Source organism: Paroedura picta, chromosome 4 (genome assembly GCF_049243985.1).
Source record: "Paroedura picta isolate Pp20150507F chromosome 4, Ppicta_v3.0, whole genome shotgun sequence".
In the NCBI taxonomy this organism is placed as follows: domain Eukaryota; kingdom Metazoa; phylum Chordata; class Lepidosauria; order Squamata; family Gekkonidae; genus Paroedura; species Paroedura picta.
The window spans coordinates 27760461-27780393 of NC_135372.1; the positions used below are offsets into that span (position 1 = coordinate 27760461).

At 43.3% G+C, this 19933-nt stretch overlaps 2 protein-coding genes across 8 annotated transcripts in view; both read left to right on the forward strand.

Annotated features, from left to right (window-relative positions):
- The window catches only part of UHRF1 (ubiquitin like with PHD and ring finger domains 1), a 39890-nt gene extending 35584 nt beyond the window's left edge, over window positions 1-4306 (forward strand). For all 4 annotated transcript variants that reach the window (XM_077332094.1, XM_077332093.1, XM_077332095.1 and 1 more), the window contains exon 17: window positions 3121-4306. In XM_077332094.1, the coding sequence (XP_077188209.1) occupies window positions 3121-3267 (147 nt within the window). In that variant the 3' untranslated portion in view covers window positions 3268-4306. The remainder of the gene's footprint in view (window positions 1-3120) is intronic.
- Window positions 4307-6007: 1701 nt separating this feature from the next.
- KDM4B (lysine demethylase 4B) overlaps window positions 6008-19933 on the forward strand; it is a 189161-nt gene continuing 175235 nt past the window's right edge. For 3 of the 4 annotated variants that reach the window (XM_077332097.1, XM_077332100.1, XM_077332101.1), the window contains exon 1: window positions 6241-6380. The gene's annotated coding sequence lies outside the window, so the exon portion shown is untranslated. Of the gene's footprint in view, window positions 6129-6240; window positions 6381-19933 lie in introns of those variants that run through there. The other variant, XM_077332098.1, reaches the window with a different exon arrangement.

The following is a 19933-nucleotide window of genomic DNA, read 5'->3' on the forward strand; positions in this document are numbered from 1 at the left end:
CACGGACTGAGCCCGCCCGGAACTCCTCCCACTCACAGCTTTGCGAATTATTTAGTTCGTGGTGCCCGCGGCGCCGCGGGCGGTTTTAAAATAATTGATTAATTATATTTCTTTGCTGCTGCTCCCAGACCTGCTGTCTTGTGGCAGCAACATACAATAAAAGTAAACTATATAATACATTTCTATATAATACATTTCATGCAAAGATGGGTATGATAAGGGATCAAAATGGTAGGGACCTCACAGAAGCAGAAGAGATTTAAAAAAGGTGGCAAAATTATACAGAAGAACTATACAAGAGCAAGCTTAACATCCCTGATAACTACAATGGGGTAGTTACTGACCTGGAGCCAGACATCCTGGAATGTGACGTCAAATGGGCCTCAAGAAGTCTGAGCAACAATAAAGCTAGTGGTGGTGACAGCATTCCAGCTGAACTATTCAAAATCTTGAAAGACTATGCAGTAAAAGTGCTCCACTCAATATGCCAGCAAATTTGGAATACTCACCAATGGCTACAGGACTGGAAAAGATCAGTTTACCTTCCAATCCCAAAGGGCAATGCCAAAGAATGTTCAAACTACCGCCCCATTGCACTCATTTCTCATGCTAGCAAAGTTATGCTCAAAATCCTACAAGCTAGGCTCCAGCAATATGTGGACCGAGAACTTCCAGAAGTACAGGCAGGATTTCGAAGAGGCAGAGGAACTAGAGATCAAATTGCCAACATACGCTGGATCATGGAGAAAGTTAGGGAGTTCCAGAAGAACATCTACTTCTGCTTCATTGACTATGCTAAAGCCTTTGATTGTGTGGAGCACAACAATTTGTGGCAAGTTCTTAAAGAGATGGGAATACCAGAGCATCTTATTTGTCTCTTGAGAAACGTATATGCAGGTCAAGAAGCAACAGTGAGAACTGAACATGGAATCACTGATTGGTTCAAAATTGAGAAAGGAGTTTGGCAAGGCTGTATACTGTCGCCTTGCCTATTTAACTTGTATGCGGAGCACATCATGAGAAAGGCGGGATTAGAAATTGGGATCAAGAGAGGCAGGGAGAAATATCAACAACCTCAGATATGCAGATGATACCACTCCAATGGCAGAAAGTGAAGAGGAACTAAAGAGCCTGTTGATGCGGATGAAGGAGGAGAGTGCAAAAGTTGGTTTGAAACTCAACATCAAGAAAACAAAGATCATGACATCTGGCCCTCTCAATTCCTGGCAAATAGATGGGGAAGAAATGGAGATAGTGACAGATTTTATTTTCCTAGGCTCCAAGATCACTGCAGATGGGGACTGCAGCAAAGAAATTAAAAGACGCTTGCTCCTGGGGAGGAAAGCTATGGCAAATCTAGACAGCATCCTAAAAAGCAGAGACATTACCCTGCCAACAAAAGTGCGTTTAGTCAAGGCTATGGTATTCCCAGTTGCAATGTATGGCTGCGAAAGTTGGACCATAAGGAAGGCCAAGCGTCAAAGAATTGAGGCTTTTGAACTCTGGTGCTGAAGAAGACTCTTGCGAGTCCCTTGGACTGCAAGGCGAACAAACCGGTCAGTCCTAGAGAAGATCAGCCCTGACTGCTCCTTAGAAGGCCAGATCCTGAAGATGAAACTCAAATACTTTGGCCACCTCATGAGAAGGAAGAACTCCCTGGAGAAGAGCCTAATGCTAGGAGCGATCGAGGGCAAAAGAAGAAGAGGACGACAGAGAATGAGGTGGCTGAATGGAGTCACTGAAGCAGTAGGTGCAAACTTAAATGGACTCCGGGGAATGGTAGAGGGCAGGAAGGCCTGGAGGATCATTGTCCATGGGGTCGCGATGGGTCGGGCACGACTTCGCACCTAACAACAACAAATATAATACAATAGCATAATTCCCCTAACCCCCCTCCCCCCATTCTGCCAAATCCCACAAGACTCTGGGGATGATGTTACAAGTGAGAGACTCCAAACTTTTAAAGGAGGGGCAAGATCTGTCAGCCTGACTTCAACCAAAAGTCTGACAGAAGAGCTCTAGGTTGCCCCCTAACCGGCTTTGCACACTCCACAAGGAAGCAGGAATCAGCAGCAGCATTTCCCATAGAACTTCCTTTACAGAACATTTGTACGGCAGCCACCTGGTCCCCTCCATCCACTTTCATCCACCACTACTCTGTTGATGTTGACTCTGCAAAAGAAGCTATTCCATGTGGGACTGCACAGGAACCACAAAGATAAAAACAATGTTGCACTTACCTGTAACTGCTGTTCATCAAGTGGTCTTCTGTGCAGGGACACAACCCTCCCTCCCTTCCCTACTGTGGGCTGCTGGTGATCGTTTGACTTACCTGTTCAGGCAGCAGGGGAAGAGAACTGAGGGAAGAGTGCTAACCCCTTCCACATCACATGACTTTTGAGTGGGAAAGTCACCCTCTGTGAGGCGAGGGGTGAGTGCTCTTGTAGCCTCTAGCAACTTTGTTTAAGCTTGATAGCTCTTTGAGGCAGGCCTGCGAAGATGCAGACCCATGTGTGAGTGCACAGAAGACGATGAGTAGCAGTTTCAGTAAGTGAAACCCTGTTTTCTCCTTCCTCCTCCTTCAGGAGGGCAAGTAAAGGGCTTTTTGACTGTTCTGATATGCCCAATGTTGACTGTTGTAAATATGTAGATTTTGATAAGGATGGCTGGGAGCTGATTTGGAAGGGGTATGCCATGTGGTTAGGATACACACATGCACTTCTGCAAAGAATACCTTTAAAAAACATTATTTGTTCTTCCCCAGCAGAAATTCAGGCACATCACAGATGCTCCCACTCCTTCTTTACCAATAATCAGTTATTCATTCTTCCCCTTAACACATTTCTGTCCCAAAGCTGCTACATTAATCAACATGGGTCTGTGTCTCCAGGCTCACAGACTGGATACACAAGTAGAAGGGAGATGGTTTTGAAACTGCTTCCTTTTGCTGCTGTCCTTTGTGGGCAGGAGGAATGTTCCACTGGCCCTCTGGGTGTTGTCAGAGGCCAGAGATGATCTCCTTACTTCTGTATTCCCTGGGTAGCTATAGTTAAATCTGAAGTGGCTCACCCTACCACAGCTGGCACAACCTCCTCATGGTCTTTGTTGGGTTTCTCCCAGGACTGCCTGGACCGATCCTTCAGAGCAGAAGTCTACAGCTGCCCAGCATGTCGCAACGATCTTGGCAAAAACTACACAATGGAAGTGAACCAAATGTTGCAGACTCTCTTAAATCAGCTCTTCCCAGGGTACGGCAATGGACGGTGATTCCAAAAAAGCACTTCTCATTTCCTGTGCTCCCTCCCTTTCAAAAAAACAAAACAAAACAAAAACTTTTAAGTGGTGTTTTGGTGGGGCTTTATTTAAATAGCCTTTTTGGAAAAGCGTCTGTCCCCATTGCCCCCTTTCGGCCCCTGCCAAAAATAAAGGTTGAGGAACCTATTTGTGCATTTTTGTGTGAATGCTTTCTTTTTTTTTAAGAAAAAAAAGTTAAAACCTTGTTAGGAGCACAGATTTTAGGGAATTAATCATTTTTTATTCTGTATTTGTTACTAGATAGGGCAGAATAAAGTTTCTAAAAGGGTGGCGTTTGCTCTCCTTTAAAAAAAAAAACCCTCCCAATACATGGCTTGATTGCTAGAACAATCTCTTGAAGCCTGTGGATTTTGGCCATTCAAGTTAAAAGTTACTACCTCAGTCTCTTCATTCTTACCAAGCCAGGTGCTGCCTCCTTCCTGGAGTGTCATATGGGAAAACAAACGAAAGCCATTTTGGAAGTGCCTTTTTGGGTCCTTTTTATTTTTGCTGAAAGACTGAGCTTTGATCTGTTAAAAAAAAAGCACTGAATTTTTTTCTCAACAGCAACAATTTGTTATTCTTGTGATTATGAAATTGAATGCTGTAGCTCTCTAGATCATTTATGTGGCATCCAGCTGTGTAATTTTTCTACTACCACATGTATTTTTGCTAATTCTGAATATTGTTCTTAGACTTGTAACTAGTATCTTGTTTTTAAATGGAAAGACTTAGTTTGTATAAGAAGGGTGGGAGTGGGTTGGTCTTGCCTCAACAGTTCGAAAACTCAACAGCTCAATACCTCAGTATAAAATAGGGACGATACTTAGAATCACTTTTCATATTGGACAGACTGGAACAAATGTATTTTTAAAGGTGTGTTTTAGTCTTTTCTACAGAATGTATATTGTTTGATGAAAGTAACTTTTAGTCTTGCTGAAGGTTGCCACACTTTTGTATAATGTACAAACTGAAGTTCTCAAAATAAAAAGACCTTTTCATATGAAAGAAAGCACACCTTTTCCTTTAAAAAAACAATAAAGAACAAAACTGAAATCCATCTTCAAAGCAGACCTAAGAGGCAGGCAATCCGACTTTCTGCGTATAGCCAAGATTTAGAGGTTGGCAGCTGGAGGGAGAAGAGTGGATGTCAGAGTATCCTGCTGATATCGTGAGGGAAACTGCTAGTGCTCCAGTATTTTTGAAGGCAGGTGAATGTGGGAACACTTTGTTCTTGATGCACAACTTGTTCTTGAGAGACTGATTGTGGAGGTGTCTTTTCATGCTCAAGTCCAGAAGGCAGTAAGTCTTGTATGAGAAACAGGCTTCAAAGGCGGCCAGAAGTAGAATAAGTTCCAATTTACTACAAGCATAGATGGATTTTTAACATTTCTCTTAAAGGCCAAGTACTGATGAATGTTGTGGGTATTACTGCTGAATAAGTGTAGAATTAAGTTGTATTGGAATTCTTTGCATCTGATTATGAGCAAGAGTGTGCTTAATCAGGTATGAATGCAAAAATTTGTGTTCAGGTGGATATGAAATTTGGTCGGGGGGCCATTTCAGGTGTATAGACGTAATGTGAGCTTTGAACAGTCATACGGAAAATTGCTTTAAATATAGCTCCAGTTTCAAAAGTCAGTTCCTCATATGGATTGAACATGCACTTCATGAAACTTGAAGTCCCCTGTGGTCACAGAACTAGTTGCATGGTGACAATTGAATAGCTGTTTGTTGAAGGAGTCTAGTGGCAACTTAAAGATTAACAGTTTCATGGATATTTGATGAACTGTGTAAGCTGCAGGGGTAGTCAAACTGCGGCCCTACAGATGTCCATGGACTACAATTCCCATGAGCCCTGCCAGCATTTGACATCTGGAGGGCCGCAGTTAAAGTTTGTTTTGGATCAGTGCTCATTCCTGAGTTTCTTCCACCTCTTTGTAATAAAAAAAGGCATGTTTAGCTTTGCTTTAATAGTGTGGCAAACATTCAGCATGCTTTATAAACATTTTTTTTCCCTCCTGGATGTAATTGCTTTTCAGAGTGCACCAGTAACTACTATGCAATCTTTTCATATCAAAATTGTGCACAGAGTTTATACCCAGAATTGAACTTAATTGATCTTAAAAGGTGCCACTGGACTGAAAGTCCTGTTGCGTTAGACCCAACATGGCTACCTACATGAACATGTAACCTTTTCATGTCATTGAACACTAAAAATAATGGACAAATGGAGGGGTATCTCATTAGGCGTAATAAGAATAGACTTTTTGCAAGAAAAAAAACCCTGCAATAAATAGTATTTCCAGCCCCTGCGCAGTGAGAGGTTTGTAACTCGCTGGCTGCAGTCTTGGTTCAGGGCTCACCTGTTTCTTCCCAGCCTGTCTTATCACGCCCTGCCCCGCCCCCCTTTTGGGACGTCCATTTAAAAACGTGATGCGTAGTGCTTTGCCTGGGGCGTGATCTGGTAGTGCTTTGCCTGGCTTGGCGGCGTTGGGGCGGGCATCCTCGGGCTGATTGGAGCCCGCAGCCCGCCCCGCTTTGCCTCGCGGCCGCTGTGCACGTCCTCACGTAGGCGCTGCTCCGCCATCCACGCCCGCAGAAGCGAAGGGGGTGTGGCTCTGGGGTAGCCCGGCCCACGGCTCCCTTCCGCCCAACCCGCGAGCAGTTCTTATTCAACACAGGTTTATGGCGAAGACAGAGCGGGCGGGGGTGGGCCTTCGCCTCTTTCGATTGGCTCCTGTGAGACTGGAAAGAGGCGGGCATCTTTTGGTCCAGAGCGGAAGAAGCTGAGGGGAAGAGATTGAGAGAGAGAGAGAGCCGGCCGCTGATAGGTAGGGGGGCCAAAGCGGGGAGGCGGGCCGTACTCCGAGACGGGGCTCCGATTGGCTGGCTCGCGGAGACACCGGAGTGGCGGCGTGAAGAGCCAATCGCGGGGGACTCAGGGGGGCGAGGGCGAAGGCCGGTGGGCGGGGCTGTGCGGGTGGTCGGCCGTTGGAGCAGGCAGAAATTGGCGACCCCCCCCCCCGCTCCTCAGAGGAGCCCGCAGGCGAAGAGCCCAACCCGGAGGAGAGGAGAGCGGCCCGGTAAGGAGGCGGCGCTGGCGGCGGCCCGTCTGTGTGTGTGGGGGGCGGCAGCTGTCGTCGTCGTCCACTTGGCCTCGGGCGGGGCGGAGGGAAAGGCCGCGGGGAGGGGGGTCGGCGGCGGTCACTTCGCGTCCCCCCGCCCTGAGAGGAGCAGCAGGAGGGGCCGGAGGGGCTGTGGGCGGAGAGGGGCCGGGAGCGAACGAGGGAGGGCTTGAGGGGGCGCTTTTCGGAGGCAGGCTCCGGGCGGCCGTGCGCGCGCACACTCCCACTCCCACCCGCGCGTGCCCCCTGCCCTGGCGGCGGCCGCCGGCCTCCCTTTACTAGGCCGGCCGGTATTGCTTGGCGCTTTGTGCGTCTCCTCCCCCAACCGCGGGCCTGCGCCGCTCAGGCTGAGCTCGCAACTCTGCAGATGCAAAAGGGGGGGTCAGTGCTGAGCAGGACCGTGACCCCGCGAGTAACCTCCGCAAGGGTCACAAGGCGCTAAGCAGCCCCCAAAAGGGCTGCTAGCTGGCCACGCCCCCGGAAGTCACCGCTGTCGAGTGTGCACGGCGGCACTAAGAAAACAAAAAGCTTGCCCGGGGGGAAATGCTGCTCCGGCCCTGCCTAGATTAGTTCATTTTTAGTGTGTGTGTGTATTTAAATATATGTGTATGTTTAAAATTTAAAATCTCCCACAGTGGAATAATTCCTTCGCGGCTCTGGGGTAACTCTGGTCGAGACGCATGTGGGTGGATATATTTAGGAGACAGAGAGAGATAGATATAATGCAGAATGAAGCTATATGGGGTTCAATAAAATCAGAGTCCAGTAGGACCCTTAAGACCAATAAAGTGCTTCCGTTCGAAAGCTCACACCTTGAATAAATCTTTGTTGGTCTTAAAGCAAGGTGACCAGATTGTCCCACTTTTGGAGGGACATCTGGGGGCACCTGGCAAATTGTAGTTATGTTGGAATTTTATATATGTAAAACAATATTATTTTTGCGTTCTATGCATTCTATGACAATTTTTGTTTGCACCAAATTTTAAATCAAGAACACCCCTCCCCCAGTCAATGGTGTCCAGCTTTACCAATGTTAAAATATGGTCACCTTATCTTAAAGGTGCTACTGGATTCTGATTATATAGTGCTACTTCAGACCAACACGGCTACTCATTTGAATCTACTGTAGCTTTATGGGGTTGTATTGGTACTTGAATGTTCGTGAGTTTGCTTGATAGTGTAAGATCAAGCTGTATGGGGATTGTTTGCACCTGAATGTGAGCAGCAGTGTGCTTAATCTGGTGTGAATACCATCATCCTGGTTTCATTTGATGTGCAATTTGGTCTGGGGAGGGCACTTCAGGTGTGTCCAGGGTTTGGCTATGAACTTCCTGAACTGTCATATGGAAAAGTGCTTTAGATATAGCTCCAGTTTTAAAAGTGGATTCTTTACATGACATAAGTGTGCATTTCAGACTGAAGTCTCCTGTGGTTGCAGAGCTAATTGCGTGGTGGCAGTTCCAGAGGAATAGCTGTGATTAGCAAGATTTTTCCCAATATATAAGGTTTTATGGATTTCCAGTAAACATTGTAATAAAATTTTGTGAATGAGTCTCGTAACACTTTTTAAGACTGTTTGGTTGGTCCCAACTTTTTAATTTTAAAAAACTCTAGGGGTTTGTCTTGTTTTGTGCCCATTTATGACTTTTCCCCTCTTCTGTAACACAAAAAAACATGTTTAGCTTTGCTTTGATAGTGTGGTAAAGGGATTATACTTGCATGCTTTATTATACCTGTCCTTCTATATAAAATGACTGTTTTTGTGGATGATAGTTAACTTCACAGTTGTATAAATGCCTGGGCACAGCTAGCTGTACATGTTCAACTTATTCTTGGTATTTATATAGCCTGCTTTTCTCACTTAGATTCATAGTGGATTAATGAGCTCAAGTTGATGATACAGCATAGGTCAATGCAATCAATATGAGAAGTCGTCTAATGAGCAATATACTAAATAAATAAATTTAACCTAAATAAACATATTAAACATGATGGCAACGAAAAAGAGTGCACTTGTTTGAGCGGTTGTTGATCTAGTTGAGTTGAAGAGCGGACAGGATAACACATAGGCTGTCTAGTCCAAATCTCTGCTCTGTGTTATGACCCCAAGGTTAGGGCAGTCCTGACAGATGGCTGTCTAGCTTGTATTTGGAAACCTCCATTAAGGGAGAGTGTGCCCCTTCCTGGGTTCCATTGTTACTGTTTAAGGTGCTACTATTTAAGGTACTCTTTTCTGCTGTAACTGACAGACTAATAAGACCACCCATCTTGATTTGTTCCCTTACTGGTGTTTTGTTGTGTTCCTGTATCTGTTTCTTTTGGGAAGGTTGTTTGTTTGACAGTAAGTTACCTGTGTCTCCATAGGGAGTGAGAAGTCTGCTAAAGCTCAGTACAATTAAAACAGTTGGTTCATTTTTAGTTGAATTCGTTTGCTGAATAGTCAAAGAACAATATATATACTTAATAATAACAGAATTAAATGTGTAGGTTTAATTTTTAAAAGTCATTCATTGAACACAATAGCTTCTAGTGCCTTCATATTCATGATAGAGCTCAGTAGAGATGTGAAATTCCAGAAATTTTGAAACCACTGGAGAAAATCTTTTTTTGAAAAAATTGAAATATATACAATATTTACAGACCTATCAAACTTAACTTAATTATGCTGCTTTAGTAACATACAATGCATCATTTATAACTTGCAATATGTTTCATATTTATAGGATTTAAAAGTTATAAATTTTCTATAAGCAAAATGGCAAATGTATCCAATATTTGAAGGAAAACTGCAGGCTGATACTCAGTATGACCGTTTATGCACTGGAGGTTTCATGCTGGGCTGCAGGCTGGAGTTTTAGTCATGGTAGGTTGTTCCACCTCTTCCTGCACCCATACGGGGGAGCCTTTGGCCCAGTGCACCTCATCTGCCCCCGATTTGTTCTCGTGCACGGGAGCTGGAGCAGTAAAGTTCTCAGTGTGTAAACGGTCTATGTGACCTTAATTTTTTATGTCTGGTTAGAGAGAGCTCAGTTCTCAATGAAACTTTTCAGAGCTTTCATGTGAAGCTTTGGCACAATTTCTTTCCCCACGTTTTCTTTTGTATTTTTCCTCTGAACAAGGTACGGCAATAAGCTACTTTGGATTTATGTGTCAGTGGTTTGGAGGACAGGTGAAAAGGTCAACTACAATTTAGGAGGACAGAAGGCATAGAATAGGTGAAAATGAAAGCTTTTCTCTACCCAAACAAGTCTCAAAGTGGCTTAGTCGCCTTCTCTGTCCTTTCCCCACAACAGACACTGTGTGAGGCTGAGAGAGCCCTGATATCACTGCTCGGTCAGAACAGCCGAGGCCAAGGTCACCCAGCTGGCTGCATGTGGGGGAGTGTAGAATCGAACCCAGCTTGCCAGATTAGAAGTCTGCACTCCTAACCACTACACCAAACTGGCATTTGTTTGTTAAAGCTGTGTGGTGTACTGTGTACACACAGGGAGATCACCCATGCAAGATCACACTTTTGCCCTAAATTAGGGGATCTCAAGCATGGTATCATTCTATGTTTCTGCTGGCCTGCTCTTGGCAGCTATTAATCAATGTGGCACAAAAATAATTATGGTACTTGAATTGTACAAAAAAAAGAAGACACTGAGAATCTTGTCATGGTCATAATTATCTAGGGAGGCTCTCCTGACAACATAGTTTATGAAAATATTTTTTTGAAAATTGGTATCTGTTCCACTGTTGCATTATTTTTTTAAAATTTATGGTTCAATTATATATTTTTAATCTGCATTTGCTGTGGTTTCCTTTAACAGAAAAGTATGAGTTTTTCTATGCTATTGCTTTTCCATATAAAGACCAGATGTGATTTTTATATATTCCAATAGAACAAAAAAAATTTCATGAGTGATATTAATTAAAGTGGATAATTAGTGTTAACATGATGAGGAAAGAAAATATGTAATATGTAATGATCCATGCCTTAGATGTTTTGTTCTCTGGGGTATTTTTGTGAACCGCCCTGAGCCTTTGGGGAGGGTGGTATAAAAATGTAATATAAAATAAATAAAACAATAAAGAGGTTAAGTTACAGTTAACATTGGAGGAAAGTCTAGTGAAGAGGTGCCATGTTTCAAACATGAAAGCCTCCCTCCATGTATAATGTTGAATGGTGAAGGTGTTTTTGGGATAATAGAGGAAAGCCTATCTCTATTTTTGGTGCGTGTATTATGCATTAGTGGCTATGACTTTTGAATTTTTTACATTGTTTAGAATGCGGAAGGCTGTGTTATATTTGGGATGGAGTGTGCTGAAATGATGGGGAAAATTATTTTTAGGTAGGTCAGAAAAAACTCAGAATATAGGGTTTGAGGGAAGATTTATGATGCAGCTGATATGATACATGAGTTGTGTAGAGACTGAAAATATAGAACTGGAGTCTTGGTGTAGTTGTTAAGAGTGGTGGTCTCTAATCTGGAAAACTGGGTTTGATTCCCCGTACCTCCTCCACATCCTGCCATCTGGATGACATTGGGCCAGTCACAATTCTTTCAGAACTCTCTCAGCCTCACCCTACCTCACAGGGGAGTTGGGAAGAGAAAGGGATGGTGATTGTAAGCTGCTTTGAAACCCCTTTGGGTAGTAAAACATGGGGTACAAAATGGACACTGGCCAGAACATTGCACGGCTGAGGCAGTGCGGGATTGGGGATTGTGTCAACAGCTGTGCCATGGAATTGCCAAGAGTCGGACACAACTGAATGGCTGACGACAACAACAAACAAACAAAAAAAGTTTTTCTACTCGCAAGAGTTATTCTGGCGGTCATAATTAGGCTCAGAGTTTATATATCATTAAGACTGATGCTTGCAGAGTACTGTTATTCCATCCTGGTTTAGGATGCTTCAAAGGACATGCATGAATTAACACACCAAGATGCTTTGCAGCCATTGAAGCAACAATTTAAGTTTTGCTTAAAACAAAAATGAAAAAGTACAGTGAGAAGACAAACAATTAACTTCTACAGTATTTTTAAATGCATAGTTCACAGCTAAATGCAACGTTTATAAACTCGCAAACCATTTAATAGCCTCTCTGCTTGCAGAGAGCTTTTGACTCACCGGAATGCACAAACCATGTTCCTAGAAGTGATTGTTATTGGGGCTTGTTGGAGTTTGCCTGCTGTGTAAAATAGTTGGGAGCCTGTGTGGTACAGTGAACATATGTCTGGACCCAAATTTGGGGTACTTGGGTTGAAATTCAGCGCATGTCCTAAACTGATGGCCGTACCTTTGGCAGTTTGCAGTCTCTGCTAAAGTCCTGTAAAACGGTGTAAGAATAATAGAGTGCTTGTGAGGTGGGTTGAAATCCTGAAGTACGTTGTGGATCAGAATTTAGATAAGAATAAAATAAAAAAGTGGGAAAAGTTAATAGGTAGCATTTAAGTACTATGGAAATTGGATTAAGGTATACAGTTTTAAGGTCCACAAACCAGAACATTGGATGTTCATCCTTTCCCCAACATTCAGAACGCTGCTTTCTGTTCTAGACACTTTGACAAGCCTGCATCCCCATCCGCAGTCTGGCTACTCATGCAATAGCCATCTATTCTTCACTGATTTAAATGGTGCAAGTGGCCAGTAAACAGCATGGCTAATTGGTTTGAAGGACTGTCTAATTTATTGCTTCATAAAGAACTTAAAGAGAGGTCAGGTTCCCATTGATGGCTTTAGGCTCTGGTGCTTACAGAAATGGATGTGGTGCTAATTAGTCTGAGAAAATGTATTTTGTTTTTGCTTGAGCTGATGTCAGACTAACCCTCAGTATGAATGAGAAGCGTGGGATGGGTCCATAACATTTCCTCATGCCTGCTTTTGTGTGGAAGTCAAGATTTCTGTGAATCCCTTGTAGGCCACCCTCCTTTTCTTTCAAAACAAAGAAGTATTGTTAATCTTCCTTATAGCAGAGGAGAATTGTGAACACACGAGGGCACAATATGGGAAAGTATTAGAAATACAGTTGGCATACTGGGTAGTCAGCTAGTCACATGTTATTTGCCGCACATTATTTGACCATCACGAAATATTTGTTTATGTAGTTAGAAAATTCCAAGCTTGTCCTTCTGGTTTTGAGGATAGCTATCCACTCAAAACAATAGAAATTTCAGTAATATACTGACCACCCACTGCAAAACTATCAAAAAACAAGAATCACATATGTATCAAAAGCAGTAGATTTAACAAAACAAACAAACAAAAACCCCCAGAAGAAGCTTTAACACACAGGCTTAGGTATATAACATGGGCAACAAAATGCATTGTAAGGCAGCAGAGCTGTAGAAGGTTAGACATGTAAGCAAAGAAAGGTTGAATATATTGACAAAAACCTCAGGATTAAATATTCAGCAGTGTACTGAACCAAAATGGGATGGTAAAAATAAAGAACAAAACTGACCCATAATAAATAACAGAACAGGAACTGTTCATTGTGCAGGGGGTTGCACTAGACGACCCTCAAGGAACCTTCCAACTCTATGATTCTGTGGTGACCTGAACTGTCAGGTAAGGAAGTAAGTGGTCTTTCAGATACCTTGATCACAGGCTGTTTAGGGCTCTAATAATAAAAAGCAGCACCTTGAATGATCAAAGATTCTCTGGAGCTGTGTGCATAGCATCATGAGGAAAATTTTGTTCAAGAGGGCCGGAGTGAGCTCTGCTTTTACCATCTCCCTCCCAGCGGAATTTTTTCCAATGGTCAGTAAGTAACTGCAGACAGGAACAGAAATACAAGCAGTTGCTACTAGCCAAGTTCATGGTCCATAATTTCATTTTGCGTAGGGGAGGGAGGAAGGACTGACCCTTTGACTTGATGGGACTTTTGCTCTGCAAAATTCCTGTGTGGCAGTTTATTGGGGTTTCACAGTAAAAATGTTTTAAAAATATTAAAAAATATATTTTTAAATATGGTCTTAGTAGACCATACACTGAACATGAGTCAGCAGTGTTACTTGGTAGCTACAAAAGCAAATGGGGTTTTGGGCTGTATTAAAAGAAGCATAGTGTCCAGATCACACAAGGTGATGTTACCACTTTACTTTGTTCTGGCAAGACCTCACATGGAGTATTGTGTTCAGTTTTGGGCACCACAACTGAAGAAAGTTGTAGAGAAACTGGAGCATGTCCAGATGAAGCCTATAAAGATGGTGAAGGGTTTGGAGACCAAGTTGTATGAGCAAAGTTTGACGGAGCTTGGTCTGTTTAGCCTGGAGAGAAGATGACCGAGAGGTGATATGATAACCATCTTCAAATACTTGAAGGGCTGCCATATAGAAGACGGAACAGAGTTATTTTCTGTTGCCCCAGACGGTCGGACCAGAACTAGTGGTTTGAAATTAATTCAAAAGAATTTTCAGATAAACACCAGAAGAAGTTCCTGACAGTTAGAGAGGTTCCTCAGTGGAACTGGCTTCCTCGGGAGGTGGTGAGTTCTTCTTCTTTGGAAGTTTTTAAGCAGAGGCTAGATAGTCATCTGACAGAAATGCTGATTTTATGAACTTAGGCAGATTGTGAGTGGGTAGGCAGGTAGTTGTGAGTTCCTGCATCATCCAGGGGGTTGGGCTAGATGACCCTTCCAGCTCTATGATTCTATTCTATGACTATAATACTTATTTTATATAAAATGTTCTTAATTTGCAAGCACATGATAACTGTAACAATCCATCAACAAGATGAAAAGCCAGCCTTTTATCCTTCACTTAAATGTCCTCTGAAATAAAATCATTTCAGGCCTTCCTGAATGCAGGAAGTGAAGCACTCCCTGCACCCCTTCTGGCAAGCCATTCTTTAATTTAATATGGAATAGGAAAGATTAAGTAAAGGAAAGTAATAGTACATGCAGTAATAAAATAGTTTCACATATAGTATAATATGTCCTGGCAAGCCATTCTAAAGTACTGGATCTGCCTGAGATAAACCCACAACTTAGCTGTTCCCAAGTGAACAGTCCTAAGAATGGGCCTGAGTAGGGCAAGGCTGCCTGAAGCGTGCAACTGGCATGTGGAGGTATATTGGGAGAGGTGGCTTGATAAGTAGGAGGGCCCCAGGCTGTGAAGGATATTATTAAAGGTAATAATGGGGCCTGTAAGCAATAAGGTAACCAGTGCAATTGACACAGTAGTATTAATTTTATGGTCCACAGCCCTCTTGCTGCTGCATTTTGAACCTATATCAGTCTTACAGGCTGTTTTTTTTTAAATGTTGTGATAACATTTAATTTCCTGAAATGCTACACTTAGTTCTAATAATGTATAAAGTAAAGGTAAAGGTATCCCCTGTGCAAGCACCAGGTCATGTCTGACCCTTGCAGGAGTTGGTTTTCCTTGTGTGACATCTTGTAACCCTGAAAGTAAAACTTTGCTCTCTGAAGTCAGTGAACCTGAAGCTATCAGTAATTATCCAAAGGGATACTTCTACTTAATTGGATAAAAATATGGAATTTTGATATTGACAGTCCTGTGATTTCATCAGTATTTCTATTTATAATTCAGTCTGGAAGGATGAATCTATACATCTCCAATGTGCCTGAGACAATATCCAAGAAGTTTGCTTATGTTACTGCTACGGCAGTTACAGCTAGGCACATATTGATTGAAAGGTGTGAAGAAATATTAAGGACCTCAAAATTTTGGCTGACAACTACAGCAGTAAAGCAGTAAATCTTGCTGACTGTGAACTAGATGTCTACTAAATGGCAAATGACTTACAAGCATGCACCTAAATTGAAAGGGTACAGAGGAGAGCAACGAGGATGATCTGGGGCCAAGGGACCAAGCCCTATGAAGATAGGTTGAGGGACTTGGGAATGTTCAGCCTGGAGAAAAGGAGGTTGAGAGGGGACATGATAGCCCTCTTTCAGTATTTGAAAGGTTGTCATTTGGAGGAGGGCAGGATGCTGTTCCCATTGGCTGCAGAAGAAAGGACACACAGTAATGGGTTTAAACTACAAGTACAACGATATAGGCTAGATATCAGGAAAAAAATGTTCACAGTCAGAGTAGTTCAGCAGTGGAATAGGCTGCCTAAGGAGGTGGTGAGCTCCCCCTCACTGGCAGTCTTCAAGCAAAGGTTGGATACAAACTTTTCTTGGATGCTTTAGGATGCTTAGGGCTGATCCTGCGTTGAGCAGGGGGTTGGACTAGATGGCCTGTATGGCCCCTTCCAACTCTATGATTCTGTGGTTCTGTGAAGTCCCTTGGCATTACCCTGGACAGGACCTTGAGCTATATCATCTTGCCTGTGTAGCAACAAAAATACTCACACAAAACTTCCACCAAAAATTATGCTGCACAACTTATTTATTCGATTAGATTACATTAGAAGATTCTCATAACCACCCTTTAGCATAGATGTCTGGGATGGTTAACAAGTATTGAATAGCGCTAAGCAAATTAAAAACAGTTTAATAAAACAAAATAAGAGTCCAGTGGCACCTTTAAGACCAACAAAGATTTATTCAAGAAGTGAGCTTTTGAGTACAAGCACTTTTCCGCAGACTGCTGCTTCAGATCAACATGGCTACCCACTTGAATCTAAAATCAGTTTAATAACATTTAAAACCTGCCAAACTTGCTGATCAATCAGTTCTGCCCTCTTCTCAGTCCAGGCTGGGAGAAAATTATGAAGGAGGGCTCTATTAGTAGTGTTCTATTAGTATATGCTACAACACTGTGGAATATGTTGCTTCAATGTGGCTCAACAGCCCCCACGTCCATAAACATGATGTCCATCATAGTACAACAGTGAGAACCACCAGAGGATATATCAAATCCATTTCAACCTATGGGCTACCTTCATTGTGCTCCACTGTACTGAAAACAGATCCACCCATCTACAAAGACCTGGCTGGTGTGTACCTATCTAGACTCAAGTCCTGTCACCAGGCAGTAAGGTCTGCATCACAAAATGTTGATCTGGGGAATCAGTTCCTCTTCATATCTATAACTGGACTAGTAGTAAAGCCCATTACCTTCTGTAATACAACGGGTGCTAGCTCATGGTTTGGTGTGGTTTAGTGACTCAGTTGGAAGGTGTCTGTGCACAGCAGTCTTGACCCTAGTCAGGTTTATGCACACCTAGGTAGTGTGGAATTCCAGAACATGAATGAACACCAGTCAGGCAACCTTACCTCCTCTCGGCAACGGTTTCTTGCTGTGTGTCTGGTTAGGTGGCTACAGAGGCAGTACATAATTTTGAGGCCCCACTTCCAAACCTCAAGGAACATATTCAGACTAGGGACAGCCAACCTCCAGGTGGGGCCTGGAGATCTCCTGGAATTGCTGCTCATCTCCAGACTATAAAGATCAGCTCGTCAGCAAAAATGCTTTGGAGGGGTGACTCTGTAGCATTGTATCCTACTGAGTTTTTGGGTGGAGTCTGAGAATCCCCTGGAAGTACAGTTAGGCTGAAGGGAAAGCTCTCCTCCCTCACATATTTCCCTTCAAAAGGAATGCACGTGGCCAGACACCCATTGGCTAGCACAGTCTGTTGCTTGGCTGGTGATGTCAGCCCTTCTCAAGCCTGAGGCCTACTGCTGGCAACTACAGTTTGTGTTGTCCGCAAGACCAAGACATTGCCTCATAAAGGAGGATCACCTAGTCCCCCCCCCCCAAACTCTCACTGCCTACTTTCCTGTAAAGCTAACTCCACTTGAAATTTTGGGCCATGTGGGGTTTTTGATTTCATAGGACATTTCTGGCAAATACTGATTTTTATTTACCAGACTAAGCTTGAGAAAACTCACTTCAGTTCCTATGTCTCTCCAGCCATTTACTTGTTCATCATAGACAGTTTCAGGCTGTAAATATTCATTATTGTGATCTTCCTGAACTTTCCAGACTCGCAGGACCCATGCTGGTCAGTCTGTCTGCACCCTATAATTCAAACAGTTTCTGGTAAGAGCTGGCCAAAGACCCTAGCCCAGGTGGGGTACACCTGCATCACTCCACCCTAACCTCAGTCTGCCAGTGAGGGGGAGCTCACCACCTCCTTAGGCAGCATATTCCACTGCTGAACTGCCTTTCAGCAGGCAGGTCCTGGCTGGGGACATGGGGGTGCTTTGAACAGCCTTCTCCCCGCATGCACGCAAGCACGCACACTCATACACAGCTGAAGCCTTTCCGAATCGGCTTGATGTCAGGCTGTGCTGGAGATGGTGGTTTGTACCTCCTTCCCTCGCATAGCCCAATTTGATTCAGAGAGAAGGCTCTTGCTGGATCAGCTGACTGCCAGGCTGTGTGTGGGGAGCAGTTTATATTGGTCCTTCCCGCACAGTCAAAACCGATCCAGGGAGAGAAGCTTCTCCCTGGATCAGGTGGCCGTAGGATGGTTTGATAAACAGCTAATCCATTTGACATTTCTGGCTGAATCTAAACTGTACTGAATGTTTCTTAAGTGCTCTTCCCTACTGTCGAGGTGCTATTGGTTCAGGGTTTTAAAGGCAAGAGATGCTCAGAGGTGGTTGGCCGTTGCCTGCCTCTGCATAGCAACCCTGAACTTCCTTGTTGGTCTCCCATCTAAATACTGACCAGGGCCAGAGCTTTTTAGCTTCAGAGATTTGATGAGGTTATCTGGCCTGGGCTATTCATTTCAGGGTACCATGATTGCCTTTGTCAAGTTCATTACTATGGATCAGGTTGGAAAATCTCATGCGTATTAAGTATTAGAATGAGAAACGCAAATCAATTGTTAGAGTGCACTCATTCAATGCAGAAGGACTTCATCCTGTGTATTAATTCAGCATAAAAAACAAATCCTCTAATTACATGTTTACCTAAGGGGCTCACTTTGCATTTAAAACAGTCTTCTGAGTGCTTTATATTTCTGAGGACAGATCTGATATACGGTAAATCAATTTTTTTCTGAATTAAAGAATTAGAAGTAATCATCAATGCAAATGTTTCTCTGCTCTTAGTATTGTTTTAATGGGTACATTTCTACTCTCCTTACCCTTGTTTTTCCCCCTAAAATTTAATTGTGTATAATCACTCTTTCTGTTTTTTTAATTGCTGATTTGCTTGTGCATCCTCCAAGCACACAACTTTTCCTTGCATAGCTCTTCCACTGAAGAGGACATGTTAAATAATATTTCTTTTTTTTCTCCTAAAGCCGTTCATTTGTTGTCATGAAGTAGCGTCAGAGCTCTGAATCTGGGTCAGTATGCTATACCCACTGGGGGAGGGGCTGCACATGTGTCCTGTGACCAGCAAGTAAGAAGCACATTGAACACATTTTAGATTAGTTGTGGTGCTGTGCACAAAATGATTGTATTTGTAGACTGACAGAATGTATCAGCAGTGGGAAGAAGTGGGCGTCAAGTAATGGAACTGTATTGGAGCCTTGTATTCTGGGGGAGGGCGGTTTTAGGGCCTGCGTATGCAACACCATTCCCCTGAGGTGGAGAACATCTGGATGGGTTATTCACCCTTTAGTCAGGGAGGCAGGATCAAAGCTTCTTCGAACTTCCTGTCTCCTTGCGTGGGACAACTCCAAAGCCAGTTTTCTATCCAGCCTCGAGAGGGAGCATACCTTGCTTTGATCTTTACTTTCATTTCCTACTTTCTTTTCTTTTCCTCTCATCATGCTGAATTCTTCTTCATTTATCTATCCTGTGCCGCTTCCTTTCTTCAAGCAGAGATCTAACAGACAGATAACTTTTTATGAGACATGGCAATATATTGCCTGCTTTATGGGTGTTCTTCAGCCACCACCACCCCTTCGCATGACATTGCAGCACATGAACAATGATTTTTTGTCAGAGAATGACACAAGCTTTCTCATCCGGGGTGTGTGAAGATTCAATGGTCCTGGCCAATGGGTTCCCAGAATGGGCTGCACTGTCCATCATGGGGAAAGGAGACACAGATGGAGCCTGATTACGTCAAGCGGTGCAAGGCGGGAGCCATGATCTTGTTCAACCTCTAAATTGGACCAGCCTTCTCAGGATTCAGGTTCAGGGTGAGTTGGATGCTTCCCACCCCAGGAACACCAAGTTGAAGAGAAAAAAGCAGTATACCCAAACTGAGTGTTGGGGACACATTCTTCAGATTCAGAATCCAATGCTACCTCCAAACATGATACTGTGTTTCTTACAGATAGTAGAAGTAGACATTGAGCTTCCAGAGCGTTCTAAGAGATTCCTTAAGATGGAGGATTAATCTTCCTTACTAGATAAAACCTTGGCAGCCCTAGATTTGAAACCTGATCCCTTAAATGATCATGAAGGTCCTAGCAAACCTAAGCTCCCCAAGGGGAAGTCTGAATTCTTTCCTCCTATAGATTCCTCCTTGAGGATTTTTCCCTTCCCTGCCTACTTTGAGTGTCAGCTTAAAAAAGAATGGGTAAAACCCATGGCAAACATGCAATTTCCCTCTTATGCTATAAAGTTATATGCTTTACATGATTATGCTGAACAGTTCTTGCAGGTACCAATTGTTGATGCAGCTGTGGTAGCACTCCAAGC